Source organism: Aphelocoma coerulescens, chromosome 6, assembly GCF_041296385.1.
Source record: "Aphelocoma coerulescens isolate FSJ_1873_10779 chromosome 6, UR_Acoe_1.0, whole genome shotgun sequence".
Taxonomy (NCBI): Eukaryota; Metazoa; Chordata; class Aves; order Passeriformes; family Corvidae; genus Aphelocoma; species Aphelocoma coerulescens.
In genome coordinates this window covers 9,102,753-9,125,059 of record NC_091020.1, presented here as the reverse complement: position 1 = coordinate 9,125,059, position 22,307 = coordinate 9,102,753, and the positions used below count along the sequence as shown (strand labels likewise).

At 37.9% G+C, this 22,307-nt stretch overlaps 1 protein-coding gene across 12 annotated transcripts in view; it reads left to right on the top strand.

Moving 5' to 3' along the window:
• Window positions 1-22,307, top strand: part of GRID1 (glutamate ionotropic receptor delta type subunit 1) — a 557,084-nt gene that overhangs the window by 273,341 nt on the left and 261,436 nt on the right. For 10 of the 12 annotated variants that reach the window (XM_069019125.1, XM_069019126.1, XM_069019132.1 and 7 more), the window contains one exon: window positions 5,801-5,875. The exons of the other annotated variants lie outside the window; for them this stretch is intronic. In XM_069019125.1, the coding sequence (XP_068875226.1) occupies window positions 5,801-5,875 (75 nt within the window). The remainder of the gene's footprint in view (window positions 1-5,800; window positions 5,876-22,307) is intronic. 12 annotated transcript variants of the gene reach the window in all.

Below are 22,307 nucleotides of genomic sequence, written 5' to 3'. Positions count from 1 at the left end.
AGGAAAAATAGATGATCAAGGCAAGAGAGAGCTCCAAACTCCTGCTGTGCAAAAGGTTGTACTGTGAACTTGATTTTGCAGACTCTTAGCAAAGAATCAACCCAGCAGCAGCAGCTGCTTGCTTAGGTTTGATATCAGGCCTTTCCAAAAGAAAAGGCTCTTACAGAATATCCAAGGGTACTAAAAGCTTTAATCAGGCATTGTTAAACGTGAGGTAATCCAAACATCAGACACAAAGTCACAGGACTAGTGAGTGCTGCTGCTTAGGAAAGGGTTCATTCCTAATGTTCTGGTGTTGTTTAATCCCTTTTGTGTGCTAATTAACCTTCTGTGTTCCATCTTCCTCAGCTGATGTCAGGAAGAGTCATTGTTACTCTCATATTGTATCATGGATTGGAATGGAGTAAACCATCTCTAGAAGAGTTCTAAAAACCCGGGTCTACAGTAGTTATTGTGCTGGTTTAGGATCTGCTAAAAGTATTTTAATTTAATTATGGTTAATGCAAGTTCTAACTTTCTCTTGTTCACATTTTTAAATTACTCTGAAGGTGGACTTTTCTTTTGATTGGGACTTCATGAAATTTTTTAATCACTTTGTCATAAAATCAAACAAATTTGAGACCCTTCTGCTGCAGAGGGGCTGGCAGTGCCACCTGAGGGAAAGGAACATCCTTACAAAACTAATAATCACCTCAGGCAGGGGGGAGTATTTGAGGAGCTCTGACCCTTTTCAGGAGAGAATTACATTTTCAGCAGGTTTTTAATATTAGTGTATGAAGAAGGATTACCCTTGCTGTCTAGCAAAACAATAGCTAATTAGATATTTGGTTTTTAATAATGATGGAAGCTAGCATTAGACAATCGAGACAACCATTTGGGGATTCAGAATGATTGTTTAGAAAACAAAAAAAGACTAGTTGAATTTCCTTCTAGTTGTGGTCACTGCTGCTTTTCAAGTATTGCTTCAGCAGAAATCTGTAGAGACACATTTTTTTTGTCATGGATTTATTAGAAAATGAGGAGGTAAGAATATCTATGGTTTTTTCATGTAAGTGTGAGTGGTTTTAGAGATATTTAGATCAACATGCTCCTGAATGTTCTTATTTATGTTACCCATCTAACTAAAAAAAAAAAAAAAATTGATAAAAAAATATTGATTTGAGTATTCTCTTTAGCAGAACATACTAGCCAAAATAAGCAGCTACATGTTTTTTTCCTTAATTACGGTTTAAAGACTGGAAATTGGCAAGGAAAAGGAGACCTGTGAGGATATATGCAAATAGCTTTGTTTTCCCATATGTCTTGGGTGGGAGGATGGCTGCTTTCTATTTAGCTAATTCTTTATGTGTTAAAGAGATGTGGTGTTAGGGGAAAAATCTTTATTTATTTATTTTAAGGGAAATGAAAGACTCTGATAATGATCTGAAAGATGTATTTTGAACATTTAATGTTTATTTCTGTTAATTACAGTGGTAATTGTATAGAAGTGGTAATGTGTGATGTTAATTCCTAGTTTATTTATTTGAAACATGTTAATGCATCTACAAGCAAGTTTTTCATTAGAAAATCTTGTGTAGGATGTAGCCATGTTGTCAGACACCAGACTCTGCCTACAGCCTGTCTCATGGTGGGGTGTCTCTTACAGAACTTGACTTACTGATATGAAATATCATACGTTTAAAATAAAATTAAGCCAAAATAGTCATTAAACTTAAAGACCACAGAAGCCAGCAAGATGCTTAATCTCTGTGCTTTGAACATCAATTCCCAAGAAGTATTTGGAGTTTCAGTGTCAGGGAGATGACCAATTTTCATTGGCTTTGAAAGCAATCTCAGTGCTTGATCTACAGACAGTTTTGCCTTTTGAATGTTTTTACCAAGACCTTTCTAAAAATGTGACAAAACTTAATCTTACTGAAATTTAAGGGAATCGTCCATATATCAGTTTAATCTGTCTGGTGGCTGCAGGCCCTCGCAGAGAAGAATTTATAAATACTCCTTCCAACCACAATTGCATGTACATGTCCTCATCAGTCATAATGAGCCTGATCCCATGTGTCATTCAGGAACTTCAATGCATCCTGTTCTTACCAGTCAGAGTAATTTGCACTTGGCCTTCATCAGTCAGGTTTACACTCACGGCCCATAACCCTCCAGTTACCACATGGAGCATGCAAGCAGCGTTCGCATCCCTCTGGCTTTTCCACAGCTTTTCTGTTCAAAATGTTCAGGTCACAGGTTGTATGTGTGGTTTAGATTTGTTTGCTTTTTTAAAAGTGGCAAACATTTATCACAAAGGAAGTTAATGGCTGTGGTGAGGGTTGAGCTGAAGTCTCGCCCTAATGTTTCTTGTAAAAATGTCAATAACAGGAGCCAGCCTAAAATCTAGTTTTTCATACCTTTCATGTGAATCCTTTCAAAAAAAGGTGGTGTGCCCCACTTTGTCACCAGTTTTGAAAAGAAACTCTGATTATTGCTTCATAATAGGGGTTGTATTTGTTAGCATTCCTACTGGAGAAGGCACTTCCTCCTCTCTTTGACACCTTGACCAAAAGGGCTTAATTAGGCAAGAGATTATTGAACCAATGGGGATTTTTTTCCGACCTACAAGCTTCAGGAAGGGCCTCACTGTACTTGCAGGCAATTTTGTTCTCCTTGTATTAAGGGTGAGGAAGTTAGATCAGTATTTATTAAGTCTGGAGTGGCTTCTGTGTTCATTTGTGGTTCATCTGACAGCCGTGCACTTTGCAGTTAGCGTTTCTATTTTAGGTACGGGCTTTGTCTCTCTCCTTGCTTCACACGGCAATGGGGAAATGGAACCATCCCTATTAGAGGTAATTGGTAAAAAGCCATAACTACTGCCACACTACACAGTGAGGTTTATGCACCACTTACTTGCTGAGGCTGCAAGTCAGAGCCTTCAAAATGATTTGCCTTTCTCCCTTCGTGATCACACGCTGCTTCTGAGGCTTCACTGGAATGCAAGTCGTGAGGACTGGGTGATGATTCTGTCCTTTGCTTGTGAGCTTTCCCTCACGATAGGAAAAGCTGTGGAGTCATTTGGGCAACGTTAATCGGGGGGCTAATCAGGAGCTGGTTGTCTTCCTTCCCCTGCAGTCTTCACACTTAGGGACATAGCAGCTGCCTGTACAGTGGCACAGCAGCTAATAAAGCAGAGCCAGCTTTTTGGGAGAAATCTGTTGATTTGGTGTGTCTGTCGTTACAGCTGCCCACCTGCTGCTGAGGCTGATTGGTGATGTAAGGGATAGGAGAAAAATGGGATAAACCCTCACATGCACAACACACATGAACATATGTGCTGAGACCATTTTGAGGGGACAATTTTTGTTTGTATTCATGTCCTCATGGTGACACCAAGTGTCATCACATATTGTACTATATATGTGTGTGATTTGTATGTTCAAATGTGTATGCCTATGTGCAAATGAAGAGCAAAGACAGTCTGTGTTTGTATTGATGAATGTCACCTGGAACCTGTACTTAGAAGTTGAGCTCTAAATACAGAGGTAGCATAAATACAAAAAAAATCTGTAGGAATAGGAGTTTGGTTTGGTACCATTTAGAGACATGAAAAAGGGTGATTTTTCTGGGAAAAAAAGTACAAACTTCTTGACGTGTTTGTTTGTGGAGGGTTTTTTTGTTCGGGCTTTTTTTGTGTTTTTTTTTTTTGTTTGTTTTTTGCAAATCACTGTCTAGCTTTCCAGGCTCCCAAGCAAGTCAGTTTTATGAAGCTGGAGGGTAGGAATTAATACACAGCATTCAGGCTTTGTAGAAACGTACCTTCATTGAAACTGTACAATTCCTTGTGCTACTTCCTTTGCGTGCACACAGCACAAATGTGAGCTGTGTATTCATCTTTGCAAGTGCACATGTTAAAAAACTAACACAGAACCCACTGGTAATGAGTCCTGCCTTTAGCTGTTAGAACTATAAAGGTTTTGAAGTTACAACTTTGTTTCCAGGTAACCCTGTTAAGTTTCTTTACCATTTTGCTTTTCAGATTTAATTTGTTGTGTTGGGTCTGTCCTGAAGAGTGAGTGATTTTGGCAAGGTCAGGTTATGCAGGTAATATGATGTTGATTTGTGAACACCAAGTATGTGGCAAACCCAGAGGAGTTCATGTGTTTGAGTGCTGTGAGCTGACTACCTCTTAGTATTCTCTTCTTGCTTTTCCTTCTCGTTGTCTGGTCTATAAAATGGAAAGTAAGATTTCCATCACACCACAGTGTGTGCCAGGCAGTCTGTTGGCTGGGGCTTCCCAAGGTAAAGCTGCCTTTACCATACACACACATACAAAGTGTCTTCTCCCTGCCATCTCCTGGTTCAATCAGCATTGTCATTAATGCATGATACAAACTGGGAAGCACAAGGAAATCCATGTTACCTTAGTTAGCATTCATGCTTAGGCTTTACTGAGAGCTTCTGAGAACTGAGTCTGATAGATGTGGTGTTGGAAGTTAGCTCTATTAGTGCCATGCATATTATAATTAGTCAGACCAGCTGATAAATATTGGAGATGGTTGGCTGTAAATCCTGATGATAGCCAAGGTAAAAGATGTTGTAACTTACATGATACTGAAGTAAAATTGCCTGAAGGACTTGTCTCAAGGACAAATTCAACTTCTTTTTAAGGATTAACATATCTCCTAAGTTAAATTAAAAGATAAAAATTAAATGTGATGTTAAGGTGTTTGAAATTGTGAGAGTGTAGACTATCTTAGTGTGGATTTAATCACACTTTGAAGGACTTCAACCTGAATGTCCATATGTTAAAGAATGAGCACTTGGGAGACCATGAAGAGACATTGCTTTGCTGCGCAGATCTTCCTGCTTGAACACTCTTGTTTACTGTTAGAAGCTTAAAGTGATTGATAGTAAAGCCCTCCACAAGTTTCCTTCTGTCATGTGCAGTGTTTGATATCACTATTAAGGCAAGTGACAAAAGGTATACAGGCCTGAAGAGACATGAGTGTAATACAGCAGTGAGGCTTTCTATGCTAGTTCCCACTCCCTGAGACATTTTGATAATTGAGAGCTTGTTTCTGCTTTCCAGTGTGTATTAAAGTGGCAGTAATTGCATAATCACAGTCCTATTGTTCTATATTAATTTTGAGTTCCCATTGTATTGGTCTCTGTTTCATTGTACCCAGATGCTTGTATGGCAAACATTACGACTGGAAGGTAATTCTGCCTTAGGTAATGCTCTTTTTCTCTAATGTCCTTGTATACTGATGATTGAAAGTTTAATATATTTACACTTAGAGGATTCCTGCATGAAAGTGGTTGTTTTCTTTTGAGAGTGGGATATGTATAGATAGCAAGTGCTTAATTAATCTTCCTATTCTCATGATTAAAGATTATTTTTTTTTTCCTGAAGATGTCTCTCTCAGTGAAAGGGGGCAAGAAGGGACACCTTGCAGGGTTCTTATTTTTGTGTCTGTTGATTTTAAGAGTGTATTGGGGTAGAAATTGTTTCATAGCACTATGGAGGATGGTTTGTTTATTAGAATCTTCTGAACAGCATTATCCCTGGACAGTGGGGGATGCGTTGGTGCCTGGGGAATGAAAGGTGGGATGCCACTGCTGACAGCGTTCTGCTTCACGCTGCAGTACCAGGGAAGGGTTTGGCACTGGGACAGGTTTGGCTTTGGGCTGTGTCAGAAGGCTCCAGAAGGAGTGCTGGGAGACCCAAATGGCAGGGACCAGGTTATAGACAAATGGCTCTAGATCTTGGCAAAAAATGGTCCCTTTCCCATAGCTTTTCTCTCCCCTGTCGCAGGTCGTTATGAGCTCCATGGATTCAGTGCAGATTGGCAGCACAAATGGATGGGTTCTGCTCTCCAATTTCACAGTGGTAACCATGGCTGGGGTTGGGGATTTGTGCAGGACAGGTCTCTACATCCAGTAATATTTCTTGCAGGTTAGGGCTGGTGAGAAAACAGCTACAATGTATTGTAGAATGATTGAGATCTGGGTCATTTCTATGCTGCAAAATGTCTTGAAAATTGTTAATATTTTCTTTCACAAAAGAGAGAAATAGTTTATCATAGTAATTGCTGTCCATGAGAAACGCAGGGACACTGGTATCTTCAGACATTAGCAAGGAGATGAAATGCCAGAAATGTTGGTTTTGTTGGGACAGTATAGCCCTGCTGCTGGTAAACATTTGGGGCAGTTGGGCCTATTTGGTCCTGAAGAAAAGAATTTAATACCTTGATCATGAGTTCAAAATATAAAACTGTTTGTATTTTATTTAATTTTTAATTTATTTGGGAACACTTTGAGTCAGTGTATGCAATAAAGTGTTTCAAAAGATGCAGTTTTCATCTTTAGAGGTAAATATTATTTCTCTTGCATGCTCTTTCTGAAAACACTTGGGAAAAAAGGCCAAATAAATTTAATATGCAGATGCCTTTTTTTTTTTTTTTTGGATGTTGACCTTCCCAGAACAGCAGTAATGATTAGTGGTGTTTTGAATGCAGGCCTCTCACTTTATCTCTAGAGCTTTTCTGTATTTTTGAAATGCTAAATTGAAACATAAATGGAAAATGTTTACTTTTATCTCTGGAATTATTTCTACCTAGTTTTCTGTTGGTTGACAGGCAGGCACTTGGAGTTTCAGTACTGCAGAGCTTCAGTCAGCACACTGATCTTTACATTAAACAGACACTTTGTGCACACTTTACCAACATTTTGACATCATTTTCCTTCTTTACTTCCTTTTAACCCTTGTAATTTTTGAAGAGCCCTTTCCATATCTTAAGCCCTAGGGCCTTATTATGTTTTGCATGTTCTATGCTACTAATAAAATGGTGATAATCTTCAACCTTAGAAAAACAACACTGTTTGGGGACTTGGTTCAGCTAGACTTCTATATCAAGAGCTCATTTATTTTACTCTGTTTTTAATGAGAAACTTGCTCTGGAAATTCCTATACAGAAGTATAACATGAGGTATTTATGAAAGATGGCACTAAACCTAGGCACTCTTCCCCTTCTACAGGTTTGTCAGTGTATTTTTGCCCAGTTTGGAATATTTGCTGCTTTAAAAAAAAAAACCAAAAAACCAAACAAAAAAACCCAGAAGAAAATGTGTTTTCTTTGTATGAGTTCAAGTTTTTGTTTCTGGTTTGGACATTCCAGTTTAAATTGTTTGAATCAGTAATTAGTACTGACTGAACAGTAACAAAAAGTGTTGACTACAAAGGATTATTTATTTTATGCCTTTTGTTTTCCAATTTTCAAAAAGCATTTTAAAACTGATTTTGTTCAGAAATGCTCCCAGTTTTCCCATACCTTTATAGAACCAATTCCTTTGATTTTCAGTTTTTCAGTTATTTTAAGTTCTGTTGAAGTTAGGTAGCCACACAGATGTGTGTTTTTGAGGAATTTTTGATTGTTTATGTGAACCTGCATGTATATGTGAATATATTTATAAGTAATATGATTTGACATGTTTGTTAAACTTTCTCATACTTTTATGTTTATCAGAAACTATAAATCTTTATTAGGAAAAACTTGGATGATACCTGATTTTTCCGTGGCGGTTAAGTTTGTTTTATCTGTGGAAACCAACAATTATTGTGGATAAAAGCAGATTCAAAGGTATTCTGAAGAGCTGGGAGAGATTTATTTATCCTCAATACAGAATCCAAAGTTTTGGACTGAGTCTGTTGACTCATGTACTTGCCTGTAGCAGCGCACTTTATTGAGGCTGTTTAACACCTGCCCATCAGTCTTTGCTGTTAACCTGCTGTCGATGAGATCATTCAGCGGTGGATTCCTTGACAGTTCTCAAATTACAGTTTAAGGAGATGAAATGTATTGCCAGAGAATGAAAGATCACCCAGTATTTTCTCTCTCTAGGGGGTCGCTTCCAGAGGGCCGGAGTGCTCTGCATGTCCTTTGGAAACCTCTGTTTCATGTCTGTAATTGATGTGCTGTGGCAGCTCAGATCAGATTGCCGCGGTTGTTTTTCACCTGCTGGATTTGAAAACTGTTGCAAACTGTCTCCACTTAACGCTGTGAAAGGGATCGAGTATTGGTGTATTAAACTGCAGTGACGCCTAATCCCTTTAATGTGATCACCTCCGTGTTAAAAACAAACAAAACCCCCAAATGTGGTAAGCAAAAAGTAGCAGAGTTAAGTATGGGTTGAAAGGGTGTCCCAAAGAGCTGCCTGTGGATGTTGCCTGCACTATGAGATGAATTCATTATTGCCATATCAATAGGGCTGTGTCTTTTCAAGAGTGTAATTCCTTAAAACTGTTTTGGAACTGAGTTCTCTGCTAAATTACTGGTTAACAGGGGGAAGACTTTGATAAAGAATGAAAATAGACAACACAAATGAGATAACTTGGTCTGTAGAATATAATATTAGAAGAATACTTGTAAATGGATTGGTTTTGGGCTCTGCCACCTCTTGTATTGTCTTCTACAATTTGCCTATTTTACTTACCTACTTCTGAGCATTGACATTCACAGTCAAAATTAGTCTGCAAGTACTGTAAAAAATGAGTCAAATCAGAGTTGAGATTTCTAGCAATAATGCAGTATAAATACTTTTAATAATTCTTTGGAGCCTCTGTGTGTGTTGTGATTTCTGCACTGAGGCAGAGAGGTGCTTTATGAGTCACACTGTCTGAGAGAAGCCTCAGGAAATCCCAAAATCCTACTCTGTATGTGTATAAATATATTTATTTTCAAATAAGACTCTGGACCTGAATACTGAGGTGCAATGCTGAAGTGTTACTTATTTTTTTTTTTGGAGTGATATGACAGCAATAGCATCCTTTAATTTTATGCCTAGGCATCAGTAGATTTTGAGAGAAGACACAGAGTTGCAGAATGGTTTGGATTGGAAGGGACCTCAAAGAACATCCAGTTCCAACCCACTTCTACTCAGGACAATGCCTGGGATGGGGAGCATCCACACCTTCTCTGGGCAATTTGTTCCAGAGCCTCATATTCTCCCAGTAAAGAACTATTTCCTAGTATCTTATCTAAACCTGCTCTCAGTATGAAGCCATTCACCCTTGTCCTGTCACTATGCACCCTGGTAAATACACAAAGAAGAACTTACAGTTAGAAAACTAATGGCAATCATTTTTTTCTGAAGAACACTTTCATTGATTTTCTTCTAGGAAAGGAGTGGTTTCTTATGTACAATCTGAGGGAACTTGACATCACTGAAACACCTTGGCCTTCCAGACCAAAGTCCAGAGTGAGGGGTAGGAAGGGGGAAAGCTCCTCTCATAAGGGTAAAGATACAGTGAAAAAACCCCTAAAAATAAGTTTGTCCCTCTTTTCCACTTGGAGTACAGAAGAAGATGGAGTAAGCTTAGGGTTTTATGCAAAGTTAGTTTTTGGACAGCCTATACTCAAAAATGATTTAATTGGAAAAAGTGTGTTCTAACAGTGGTAATTACTAGTCATTTGCTGAGACTGATTATACTGTAAAGGAGCAGTTTAAAGGCCCAAAAAGAAATAAATGACTCAGAACAAAAAAAGTTGTCATCCACCCATGCAATCACCAGAAATAGAGAAAACTTTTACACAATAACAGGTACAATTGTGGGTTAAGGAGCCAGAAGCCAAGGAGCTGTCAGCCTGGAAAGCAGCAGGAGGACAGTCTGCTGTGAGGAGCTGCTCCTGACAAATCCCTCTCTGCCTCCATTCGCAGAAATGAGACAGTATTAAAATCAGTTAATGCTCAGGTGATTTTAATTATTATATATATGTATTTTAAGACTCAGTAGATGAACTTGTTTGATTTGGTAAGTTAGTTGTAATGCATTTTTTTGAATGGCTGGGAAAGGCTCTATGTTTCTAAAAATGAGCTTTGGAGTAGGATTTTTTTTGTACCACAGCTTTTGAGGGCATATCCAATTTTTTATGTGATTAGCTCAGATACAAAGAACAACAAAAGCCTCATGAGGTCTCAGTGTCCTGCTTCTTTAGCATGGTTTTCTTCAGCTGGTCCGTCTTGGTGACAGCATAATTGGTAATTGAGTTTATCTCTTGAAAGCTGGTTCACATATGACTGAAAGCTACAGCCACACCTTTAACTGCAGTGCAGGTAAACTAAGTATGATCACTACAGATCCAGCTGCTATCACACAGCATTCCTGTAAATTAGACCTGCCAGGTTTGTTCTCACCACTTTCCAGCTCCCAAAATTTCTCTCTGTCACTTGCTTTACTTGTGTGAGAAAGAAGCTTCCCAACACACTGACTCACTTCAGGAGTTCCAACCAACACCCAGAGAATGCTTGAAATGTAAGAGAGATAAGCTGGTCCCATGCATGGCTTGAATATTTATTTATTTGTGAAAGCAAAGTTCAAGGCACAGAAGCTTCTCATGCTAGGAGATGCTTCTTAGGAGATAACTTGAAATCTCAAAGCTGCTGAGTGAGATTGTCTCTAATGGAGAAGTTTGTGCAGAGACAGTTAAGCAGTACCATGATCATCTCCTTCTCAGTGAAAGAACTTCAGCTCTTCATGATTTATAAATTGAGTGGAGCCTCAAAGGTTTCAGTGGGAAATATTATTCCAGAAGTTAATGTGTGAGTTTTTCTTAATGCTTGATGGATGAATTTTGTTCCAGCTGCTATCATTAAGTTGAGTAAAAGAAGACATTTATTTCAATTCTCAACACACCCCCCGCCCCCCAGCTCATAACTAGAATTTAAATTGGTGTGGTCATGTGATTTAATTCCACAGTATGTGAGGGAAGCAGCTCTTTGCCTATATCACTTCAAGAAATGATAGAAAAAAACCCAATATATACATTGACATGTATATATAATTCTTAAAAGTTGGTTTGAGGTTGAGTGTGGCAGTTTTGAGTAGCCATCAGCTAAGACAAGTGATACAACTAATTAAATTCTTTCATAGATTAAATTGATTCCCAACAGCAGCAAAAGTGTCAGGATAGAATGGAATTATTTTCTCCTTTTCAAGATTCTCATTGCTCAGTTTTTAAATTTTAGTTACTGAACTTGCCAGGCTGAGGAGAATGGCTTATGTTGCAGGGAGCTTCAGGCATTATCAAAACAGTCAAGAATGTACAGATCCTGTCACTGGAGTTGGTAAGGAAGAAATGTCATGCACTTGCTGTGTCTACAGGAGTTAGATATGCTCCAGCACTGTAACAGTCCAGACTTGGAACCTCTGCTCTTGACTGTGTGGATTGTGTGCCTGTGTAATAGTGTAATAGTCACTTAAAAATACTTTCATAGACAAATAAGGCGAGGGAGTCAAAGAATCAAATGTTAGAGGAAAATTGTTTGTGATCCAAGGATGGTGCTCCCACCAGTGTGGGAAATGAATGCTCAGGAAAGAACAGTGGTACCTTTTTTTAAATTGATTAAGCTTTTCTCTCTCTGTTGAGCTAGAGGAAGAGGTACTGCTTTTCCTTTTGGTCTCTATAAGAAACTAGAAGAACAGGAGGAGGACAACAATATGCCTTGCTTAGCACCCTAAGTTTGAGATATGTCTGTGCTTTGGTTCTTTGTTTCATCTTGCTTGTCTATTCAGTTTCCATCTGGGTGCTCCCTCATGTTGTTTGAATGTGCAGAAGTATGAACTGTTCTTTTTGGAAGCAGAAGAGCACAGGAGCACTTCTTATCAGCAGAAAAAAAAAGATGATCCTGGATTAATCTGTCACAATGGTTTGAATAATGTAGAAAGTCTGGATCAGTCTGGTTCTTTTTTTGTTTTGTTTTTGTTTGCTTGCACAAGGCAGGAATGAGAGCCCCTTTTAATGTAGCAGATGTCTGGCTGCTGAAAACTTGCACGTAGAAGTCCAGTAATTTATTTTGGTTTTACTTTTCTGAAGAACTGTGAATAAAACATGTTTGGCCATGGCCTCTTAAGCAAAACCTTGTAATGCTACAAGCCCAGTGTACCTTCAGTTGTGAAGGCTGCAGTCTGAATTTCTACACCAGCTATGTTCTGTGTTTTCATATTAACTGTCACATTAACAAAAAAGATTATTGGCTACATTTATTGGACACTTAAATCTGCAGACCTTTAGATCTGTATTTTCAACTTCAAAGGTTAGGTGTCAGGTTTTACAGTTGGGATAACTTGGACAGAATGCTAATCAGCTGCTCTAGAAGCTCTCTGAAGGGTTTCTTAGAGTCCACTGGAGGAGTAGTGGACCTTAGGATGTCATATTTCCCTCTGTGTTCTTTTCTCATGCAATTCTCCCTCCTCCTTGTTTTCCAAAAAATGTTTTAGATGTAGCTTGCCCTCACTGTCTGTTTTGGTTCATATGCCATGTGAATCCGTGCGATACCTAAATATCCATCAAAAATGTTATTTAGTTTGTCCACTCTGTTCATATAGTGGGAGCACCTTTCTGTATTCAGGCAGCCAGAGTTGCTTCACAAGTGAATATGGAATTTAACTTTTGGGTGGATGTTGCTGACCTGCAATCTCTCTAGCTACAGAGTGCTATCATTCTCTCTATGGAAGACTGTTCTTATTCGTTAAAAATATAGGATGCACAACGAGAGCAATTCTGATTTTAATTATTGATAACCTCTGGTGCCATTGGCAATCTAATCAAAATACAATAAGAGAGTCAAACTGTGGAAAAACTAGATGAAGTAACTTTCTGTGCATTGCATGAAAAAATAAGGAATGTTAACTTTGATGCATACACTAAAAGCTATGGAGACTCCTTAATATGACTAGGATAGACACACACCCCCCACCACCCCCAAAGGCCTGCATATTTCATTGTCTTTGGCAAAACTCTCTGGGACTGTTAACCAGTTTAAGAAGAAGCTGCAAAGATTCCATTTTCCGTTTATGTTTTTTTTAAGTGACTGGTGGTTATCACAGATAGTCCTTGAAGTGTCCTTGAGAAGATTAGCATTGACTTCCCACTGAATGGATAATTATCCTACAGTAGCACATATGAATTCATATAGAGTGGGTGGGCTTGTAGGTGCCTGTGACAAAGAGCTAATGTAATAGCTTCAGGCAGGACGCTTTGTAATTGCATGCAAGAGAGTTCAAATGTGCTGAGGACCATTAATATGTGTCGAACTTCTCTGCTACCTCTCCTGGGTAATGAGGTGTAAATTAAGAGAGATCTGAACAGCCAGTTGCTAAGCCATCTTCGTTTACTGAAGATGTTGTTTCAACTGTTGCTTGTTTTCTTTTCTCTTTTGTTTGTTTGGTTTGTTTTGTATGATGGAGATTGTAAACTTCTAAGAGTGACTTCTTTCTTTCTGTATCTGTTCTTCCTTTCTTTAATTGGTGTCACTTGGATGTGGTTGGTTCTTTTCTTTATTTTTAGGGAGATGCCTTAGATATCAAAGGGTTTTTAGGAGCTATATCTGATAGAAAGACAAGAAACTGTGCAGGTGGAAGATCAAATCCCAGTAAGACTGCTGTAAAATGGAAATGTCTTGCACAGATAGACTCACATGCTGACTTCCCATTGCTATCGCGCTTCTGCCCACAAGGAGACAGGCGCAGTGTTTTGATCCAAGTGCACTGAGAGAAAGGGGCAGCTTCCTGGGAAGCAGGACAGAATGTACAGAGCAGCTGTCTCAATTAATGCCAAAGATGGTGGGGATTTTTTTCAGTGGCTTCCTTCATACTATTCTGCAAACTGAAATGTTCTTGTGCTGTGACTTCTGGAGCAAAACAAGTTTTTTACACTGTTTTGCTCCCCAGGAGTGCTAGAGCAGATAGTTAGAGGCTTTACAATATTCTGGTGCTTTTAATTCCAGTTGGGAATACATTGGAATGGGGTTTAGCATCTCTGACCCTCCTCCTACAGGTGATAGTTTATGAGAAGGAACAGTGCTGGACTTGTGGGCAAAGAAAACCTCCACTGATTTGGCATATAAAGAATTCTACACAGAAAGCAAGAAGAGATTTTTCTGGACAGCCATGACAGGTGCCTGCATTGTGCTTTGTTTTCTCCCACAACTTATTAATCTTCTCTTCTAAGCACAGCTTCAGCAAAGAGTCAGGTCTGTTCTCTCCTGGTGAGAGGATATTCAGCAAGCTAACAAACTGATTCTACTCTGCCACTGTCAGGAAGCAAAACTCCTAATGACTTAATTTAAAACAAAAAACAAACCACAAAACCAGATCAACAACAAATGGTTGGTATCTCACAGTGCTCCTTTCGTTCTTTGTCTCTTAAGACTCCATGGCACTGTTTCACTGTTTTTCTTCTGAAGAAAGTGACTTCACTTCAGTTTTTGTTGTTACTTTCCTTTAGACACAAAAGGGAGACAGGCAGTCAATAGCCCTTTGCTGGTGACAACCTGATCTCCTCATGTTCTGCTGTAAATGTACTTAAATGACATCATACTGATGAACTCAGCATCTTGGACTCTTCACCATTCAGGAGGTTCTGTCACAAGGGCTTAGACAAAATTTCTCACTATTTATAATAGCATCAAATGGCTTAATTTTTTTTTTAAATTTTTTTTTTACTTCACCTCTGCTAGTTTGTAGCCCATATACAAAGCAAGTATCTTCTGCTGACTAACAGAGGTAAAAGAGAGACAAAGTAATATGTACATATTGTCAAAGCTTATTTTAAATAGTCTTAATCTAGATTTAAAAATTAGTAGTTTAGTAACTCTTGGACTTCAAAAGAGAATAGAACTACTGTCTTCCAAACCCCATAAAGCACTCTGAAAGAAAGTCTGTAGCCGTGTAAAATTTGAAAACAAATGAAAAAATATGTTTTCCTTTGCTATGGTTTAAATATAAAGACCAAATTGAAGGAGTGCTATTGGAAGACAAATTAAACAGCACAGCAGAGGTATTGTGCAAAGAAAGAAAGATCTTGTCAATAAAAGACTGTGCAGTGAATAAGTCTTTGCTTCCTTTTTGGTGCATACCTTGGGAAGTCCTAAAGGAGCATGATAGAGAAGTTTGCAAATATATACTAAGACCAGCTTTCATGGGAATGGGATTAACCTTTAAAAATTCTTTATATCTAAGTACTTTAAACAACAACAAAAAAAGTTTTATTTTTATCATAAAATTAAGTAGTGCTTCAATCTTACCAGAATATAACCTATTTATTTCTTCTGTGTTTGGGTTGTTTACCTTGGAAATGAACTTCAAGTTTAGTATGCTGTTTCAGAGGTTAAAGCATTATGCTTTTTTTTAGGGACATGGATGGCAAATATCTATTGTCCCTGAGATTAAGGTGATGGAAAAGAGCAAATAATTCTCTTTCTTTTATAAGATTTACCCTCAGGTCTTGGTGTCTAAACCAGTTATTATGCCAGTTTTCTCTTCCTGCTTTTTGCACTGTAATTTAATTATTTGTATTTTACATTTTTTTTAAACTTAAATGATGGGGTTGATGGAGAAGACAGACTCTCTGACTGCATACAAAGACAGTTTATGGACTAACTATTTCTAGGGGGTTTTTTTTAAAGTCGAGGGTTAATCTAACTATTGTCCCAAATTGAGGATGTGGTGGCCCAAATGATCAGAAAACAAAGGCAAATAACTAGAGCAGGAAGGCATATCCAGGGGTGTCAGTGTTTGGTTAAAAAAATTATTTGATAATCACAACTTTAGACCCAAAAGATGGTACTTTACATTCTGTCTTGCAAGATATATTGCCACAAATAGAAAAGTAGGCTTGAGTGTCATTGGCATAACTGTGATACAATTACAGTGATAAATTACAGGCATGCAAAATCACTGAGAAATGCCAAGGAGTTTTAGTTATCTTTTTTTAATGCCTGTAATTTTTTTTCAGCCCCAGTGATTACTAACATAAGATTACAATATAATATAATTTGGAGGATATTGCACATGTTTGCAGAATGTGTTAACATTGAAACCAGTGTTTATTGAAGTTAGGAACTAGTTCTTGAACTTGAAATCTTTTTTTATGGTATGTTAGCATCAGCCTGTCTCGTATTTTAACATTAGGATTCTTTGAAAATAAGAAGTAGAGTGCTTTTTTTACACAGAAATGGAGAACAGGTGAAATCCACCCTGTTGCTTTCTACTTCTGATATAAATTAGAGTTTGCATCAATTCCTTTGGGGTCAGGATGGCTGCAGTCTGGAGCTAAAGTGATCTGGAGTATTTCTTCTGGGCACGGATCAGCCCCCAAGTCAGTGAGCTTTCCATAGCAGCAGGGTCTTTTGCTCCACAGATATTTAGGGAACTGTAAATCATTTGTTGTAATCCCATGTGTAGATTATTTGAGTAGGGTGGATAATACCACGGGGCAGGAAAGAGAAATACCTGTCCTGGCAAACCTGCATTCTCTGTTCATACCTGCATCCAGGAATGAGCACAGGATGCTGCTGCCACTCCTACTAACACTCCCTCCTTCACTCTTTTCAACACTTTCTTTCTCTTTCATAACTGGTTAGAAAGGACACTTTAACACAAACCTTGAAGGGTGGTGTGTACAAGTGAATATAATGTGCTCTTATGGGTGGATTTGCAAACACAGCACTGAAAATATTTGTGGGACTTTTTCCCCTCTCCTCCTCAACTGTGATTAACCACAATTTAAGAAAAATCCTGCATGTCAGGCATATTTTTCTCTTTGATTAGAAAAGAAGCTAGAATGAATGCTTTGTAGTACTGTGTTGATAAAAGTCACCAGGTTAAAAATATTTTGCTGGAAATAAAAGTAATTTAACAAAGCAATAGTTTGGGTTTTATGCTTGAGTCCTCTGTTGGTCTGTTGTTAACCTTTCTCTGTCTTGTCATGCATTTCTCTGCCTGAAAACTGAGACTTTATTGTTCTGTCAGGTGTTCTGGGGTATTTTGAGCAGAAGCTTTATATCAGTGTTTGGGAAATAAAAATATTTTGTAATTAGTTAATTTGCACTTCATGTTCGAGATCTCTGTTGCTTTCATGTTACTTATTTAAAAAGAAAATGAATATCCAAACTGAAAGCAGATCAAATACTTCAGTATCCAGCTCCTGCCTTTTTTTGACTGGCTTCCTCATGTGAAAGAATTTCTGGTTTTAAGTATGGCTGTTTTGCTTAAGTGTAGAAATAATAGCTTTTTAAAAAAATTTAATTTGCTTGAATGCACATGATTTAGATACCTGGGCTTTAGTGACAGTAGCAGCTTGAAATCCAGATCATTTGCCACCTGTATTGAGATTGACTATGACAAAGTCTGTTGCTCCAGCAAGACTGAATTCTGATCCAGATTGCACAATTCCTTTGTGAGTATAGCACTGCAGATAAATCACTTATAAATTAAACAAAAGCAAAAAGAAAAGTAGACAAACAAAATCAACCTTTCTTCCAAATCTCCCCAAATATTACTCTAAAACTGATATTTTTATTGTTGTCAGGAAAGAGGTTGAGTAAATATAATCAGTATTTCTTCACACTAAACTGCCATCATCAGATGGTGTAGATAAAGTAGAAGTTCATTTTCTAAGGCATCAGACTTCTCTCAGGTGTTTATGACTTCCTTAGATAAGATTGCAGAGAGCATATTATTCATAATGATAATATGATGAAACTATATCAATTTGAACAGTGTGGCTTTTTTCTACATAAACGTGAAAATATTTCTGAAGTGCTTCAGTAACCCTCTACCCCTCTCATTATTAAATTAAAGAAGGATGAAACTGTTGTGTCCTTAAGATAGAAATATGCTCTTATGTGTGCAGATATATCGAGCACAGGATACGTCCTTGTGGGTTCCATTTTTCAATAAACTGGAATGACAATATCAAGCCTTGCTCAGCTCAGCAGAGAAAGTGTGAAGCTGGAAATTAGAGATGATTTTCAGCATACCAAAATTTCAGTGTCTTCCATTGTGCCCTTAGAGCTGTTGCGTGTATTAAGTGTATCACGTTAGTTTTTCATATTTTCAGCTTGATCTTGCGATTTGTGAAGGGCACTCAACATTTTGCTGACTGCATGTGATGTCTTTAGTATCTGCTATGTGTATTGGATGGACTTTTAAATATTATGCTGTTTATTTTTGGGGCCATGAGCTGGGTTTTAAAGACTCTTAGACCATATTCCCAGGGTTTTTTTCTGTCTTTTTTTACTGTGACAGCAGCACAGCTCCTTCAAGGACTGAGACTAAAATCTTAGGGTGAATTTACCATCTATCTAGTAGTACTTGTTGGATTTTTAATCATTTTGTCAGCATTCATTTTTTATGAGTCTACTTTGCTCCATTTCCCACAATTCCTTTGTGCATGTTTGCTCAACCTTTCTTTTTCTGTGTCTTCAAGTAAATGATTTTTCTCTGGCAATATGAGAGGAATAATAGGTACTGATAGATTGAAAGGAGTATCTTAGCAGTGAAAAGAGGAGGCAAAAGAATAGAATGCTCAGGTGTCTGAACACTGGAAGGAGGGACTTTAAAGGCAACATGTTGGCATCGAATTCCCATCAGATTTGTAACTTTGATGATACAAATTCAATTCATAATTTTTTCTAGTTCTGTCAATGTAGCAGAGAGCTGACCTATCCCAAATAGAATGCAAAGTGCCCTAGGTTTGAGGCTTTTACCTCAAAGTGAGTATTTGCAGTGAAATCTGGCATGGGGATTTTTTGGCATGCTCAGATGTGAACTGATCTGGTGAGCTTTTCACCAAATACATTTCAGCTCCTGGTTTTAACTCATGTGGTGCTGCTGCAACGATACAACCTTATTCAGAGCACTCCCTTGCGTGGTGTGTTCAAATATGAGGCCTTCAATAGTGTGGGGAGGACATTATTACTTATTACTGTGGGGGAACACAAGAAGGTAGTTAGAAAATCGTACATTTCTTTCTATCATCCCTGCTTTCTCTGGCAATCTGCTCCCACTAACCCTTACAGCAGTCTGGCTTCTTACCTTCCAGCACTGGTATTTGGAACTGTGGACAGGCAGAGATTTTGGGCAGCTGTTGAGACCTGGGAGGTGGCAGAAGTTGGCTGGATACAGCCTGCCTGGAGACAGTCACCCATCTTCTGAGTGCTCAGTTTCTAAATTCCAATTCTAGCTGGTGGCACAGTTTTGGAAAACATCAAGCTGCTTTCTCAGCAATTCTCACCTTTGGGTTGGGACTGAGAAAAAGTCTCTGGTACAGAACAGTGCTGTGAGAACACAGGTAGGGCTTCTGCAAGGAGCTTTGAATCTGCTGCTGAGGCAGGGTCTAAATGTGTTTCATGTCATTTCAAATGTATTATTTATTGACCTAATGTTTTTCTTGTATGGTGCTCTTGTAATTATGGTAAATTCTTTAGAAAATTATTGTATTTCAATTTGGTGCTCCTTGCTTCACCATCATTTGTGCTGTACTAACATAATGACTTGGAGAGGAAATGCATTTATATTGAGGTTTTGCTTTATTGGACATACTTTCCTGGACTCTAGCTAATATTTTCCTTAAATATTTTTCTAAGCCTTTCAACAACTTAAGTAATACTTTTAAAAAACTTCTATCACACTGTGACCGTGATATTTGACAAAGAAAGTCCTTTTTTGGGAATAAGGAGATTTGAACATTAAAATGTTGTTTCATTGCTTAGTGCCTAATTTTCAACATGCCAATATTGGGCTGAGGAGCTTCAAATACAAATAGCAGTGGTAACATGTGGAATAACAACACCCATGGCTGTCTTGGGACTTGTGTGTGTTGAAATGAACTCAAATGATGCAGTTGTCCCTCTAAAATATAAGAATGTTATTGTATGCCAAATGCTGTATTCTAATGTTTTGATCTTTGTCTTATGTTTGAGTAACAGGCTGTAGCACATCAAACTGAATGTGCAGTTCTTTAAATCTCAGTTGCATGTTGTGTTTGTGTATTCCTGCCAGTGCATCCTTTTTCCAGCTTTGTTTTGTTGCTTTACTTTGTTAAACAAAACATCACACAAGGAAACTCAGTGTAAAAAAAGGTAGAAAAATTAACATTATGACTCATACAGTAGCTGTAGTGTAACTTCACAAGAGATATACATTCAAGCATAAATTTAAACTCACATTAACTGTGAAACATGAAATGTTCTGAGGCAACTTCCAGTGCTAGTAATAGCTACTTTATTGCTATTTTGTGTGCTTGAAGTCTCTGCCACTGGGTTATGTCTTTTTATATTAAATATAAATTTTCTGTCATGAAAACTGTAATCGTGTGTGCAATGGATTCTCAGGCAAAATAACTGTGTAATTGCAAACTTGGACGGGAAAAATCCACTGTCATAAAAATACCGGCTAATTTTGAAAATATAAAGGCCTAAATCTGTCTTCTGAGAACTTGTGTTTGTTCAGAGTTTTTTGTCCTCTCTATAGAAGAATGTTCTTGAACTTTAGGAAGTGATTAATAGTAAATAGGAAATACTTGGAAAACTTTGAGACCTTCCAGGCAATATTTAATAACTGTGGAATATCGTCTTTGAAAGGTGCAGGATGTCACAGAAAGCTGCACTTTTGGATTTGATTTTTTTTTTCGTTAAAACAATAGAGCTAGGGGTATTTTTTTGAGGTCTTGGGAAGAAAATAATATTGGAAAGTACATATATATATATATAGGAAAACAAGAATTAGGCATTTAAAATTCCTTGTATGGATGCACATTTGTTTTGAAGCTTGGAAACAGTGAGAATTTATGTCTTACCCTTTTTGAAATATATTACAACATTCTTTAAGCTTTGCCCTTTCTGTTCTGTAACCTCTGCTCACTTCCTTCCTTATCTGAGGCTTTTATAAATTCATGTATTTTAAGGCCAGAGAGGATTATCTGATTTGATCTGTCTTGAATATCACTTAGGTTAGCAGACTGATTGAGTTGTAGCAGAGCGCTCGGAGAGTTACCTTAGACAAAGGGTCTCAAATGAAGGAGAAGCTGCATTTTGCCTCAGGGAGATGGTTCTCATGGTGTCACTAGTCTGATTCTCACTTCCTTTTTCTGTCCTGCCTTTTTAGGCTTTGCAATTGGTCCTCTCTTGAAAAGAAAAAAGGCAACCAAACCAAAACCATGAAGTCTTCTTTCGCACCTATTTAATTCCTTCTTTCTGCCTTTTTCTGTTAACCCCTCTACACAACTCTCATCTTTGTTTGAATACATCTTTTATCTTCCTTGTTCCAATAAAGAAGAGGAATTGATAGATAATACTGCATTTTGGACCTTTCCTTTCTGCTCTGTTTTTGTTCTTTGATGTTTGGGTCCATGCGTTGGCCAAGGCAGAACAGCTGCACTCCTTTTAAAGTTTCCTGAAGGCATTGTTAAACATGATGTTTTCATTGAATTGTTTCTGTGTTCATCTGTTTTCATCTGAATCTGGGAGCAGGGCCCAAGGAGAGACAGGCCACTGTGTGGCAGGATCTTGTAGCTTTAATGCAATGAAAGGGATATTGGCAGAAATATTGTCATAAAACTCATCACAATGTGATAGGCTTCAAAAGCAGTTTGGACATCTTTTACAGGAGTCACTAATTGTGGTTCTTTTACTGCACGTAAAAGCAAATGAATCATGCAAAGGTCACAAAAGAACATTTTTGGTTCTTAAGCTTATTTCCAACATTATTGCTGAAAATCCCCAGAGTTATCTTTATCCTGGTCTTTGGAATTTGTATGCTGTCATGAATCATTTTGTTCAGGTGGTTGTCTTGTGTTCCTTTCATGGCCCTTTTACAATGATATAAAGTCTTCTATGAAACGAAGGAAATGTCCATTTCTAGGTTGTACAAAAATATGAGAAGTGATCTTGTTCACAAAGATTTATTAGCAGGGTCTCTAATGATGTCCTACCTTCATTGTAGTGAAGAAAATTACTTCTGAGGAAAAATAAGAACAAAAACAATGTGTCAGGAAAAGGTGTGGGATGGCTGAATTACTATTTGTAAATATTTAGCAAACTTCCAATAAAGGTGCACAAGAAGAGCCCCAAGAGTAGAATGTATCAAATCTACAACTTGATTCTGTAAACAGTGAGTTAGTGTAGGACCTATAATGGGAAAAAAAAGGGTGAGATATTTCTCCTATCCTTTCTTGTAAGTTTTTTAACATTTTTATTTCTCTTTCTGTTACTGGTTTGTTTTGTTTTGTTTTTTATTGTCCTGATTTCACTTTTCCCCTTTCCTGCATCAGGTCAGATACAGCAGCTGCTCAGGAATTGCAGCACAAGTGACAGTGGTGTACACAAGTGCTGTACTGTAGGACTTGCTCCAGCACGTCTGCAGCTGGCTTCTTAGAGAAATTGCTTCTTTCTTTCAGTATTGCTGCTTCCACTGCTATTCACCCTTGATCATCCTCCATGCTGTGTGCAAGGCTGGTCATCAAGAGATCTGGTGCTTGCAT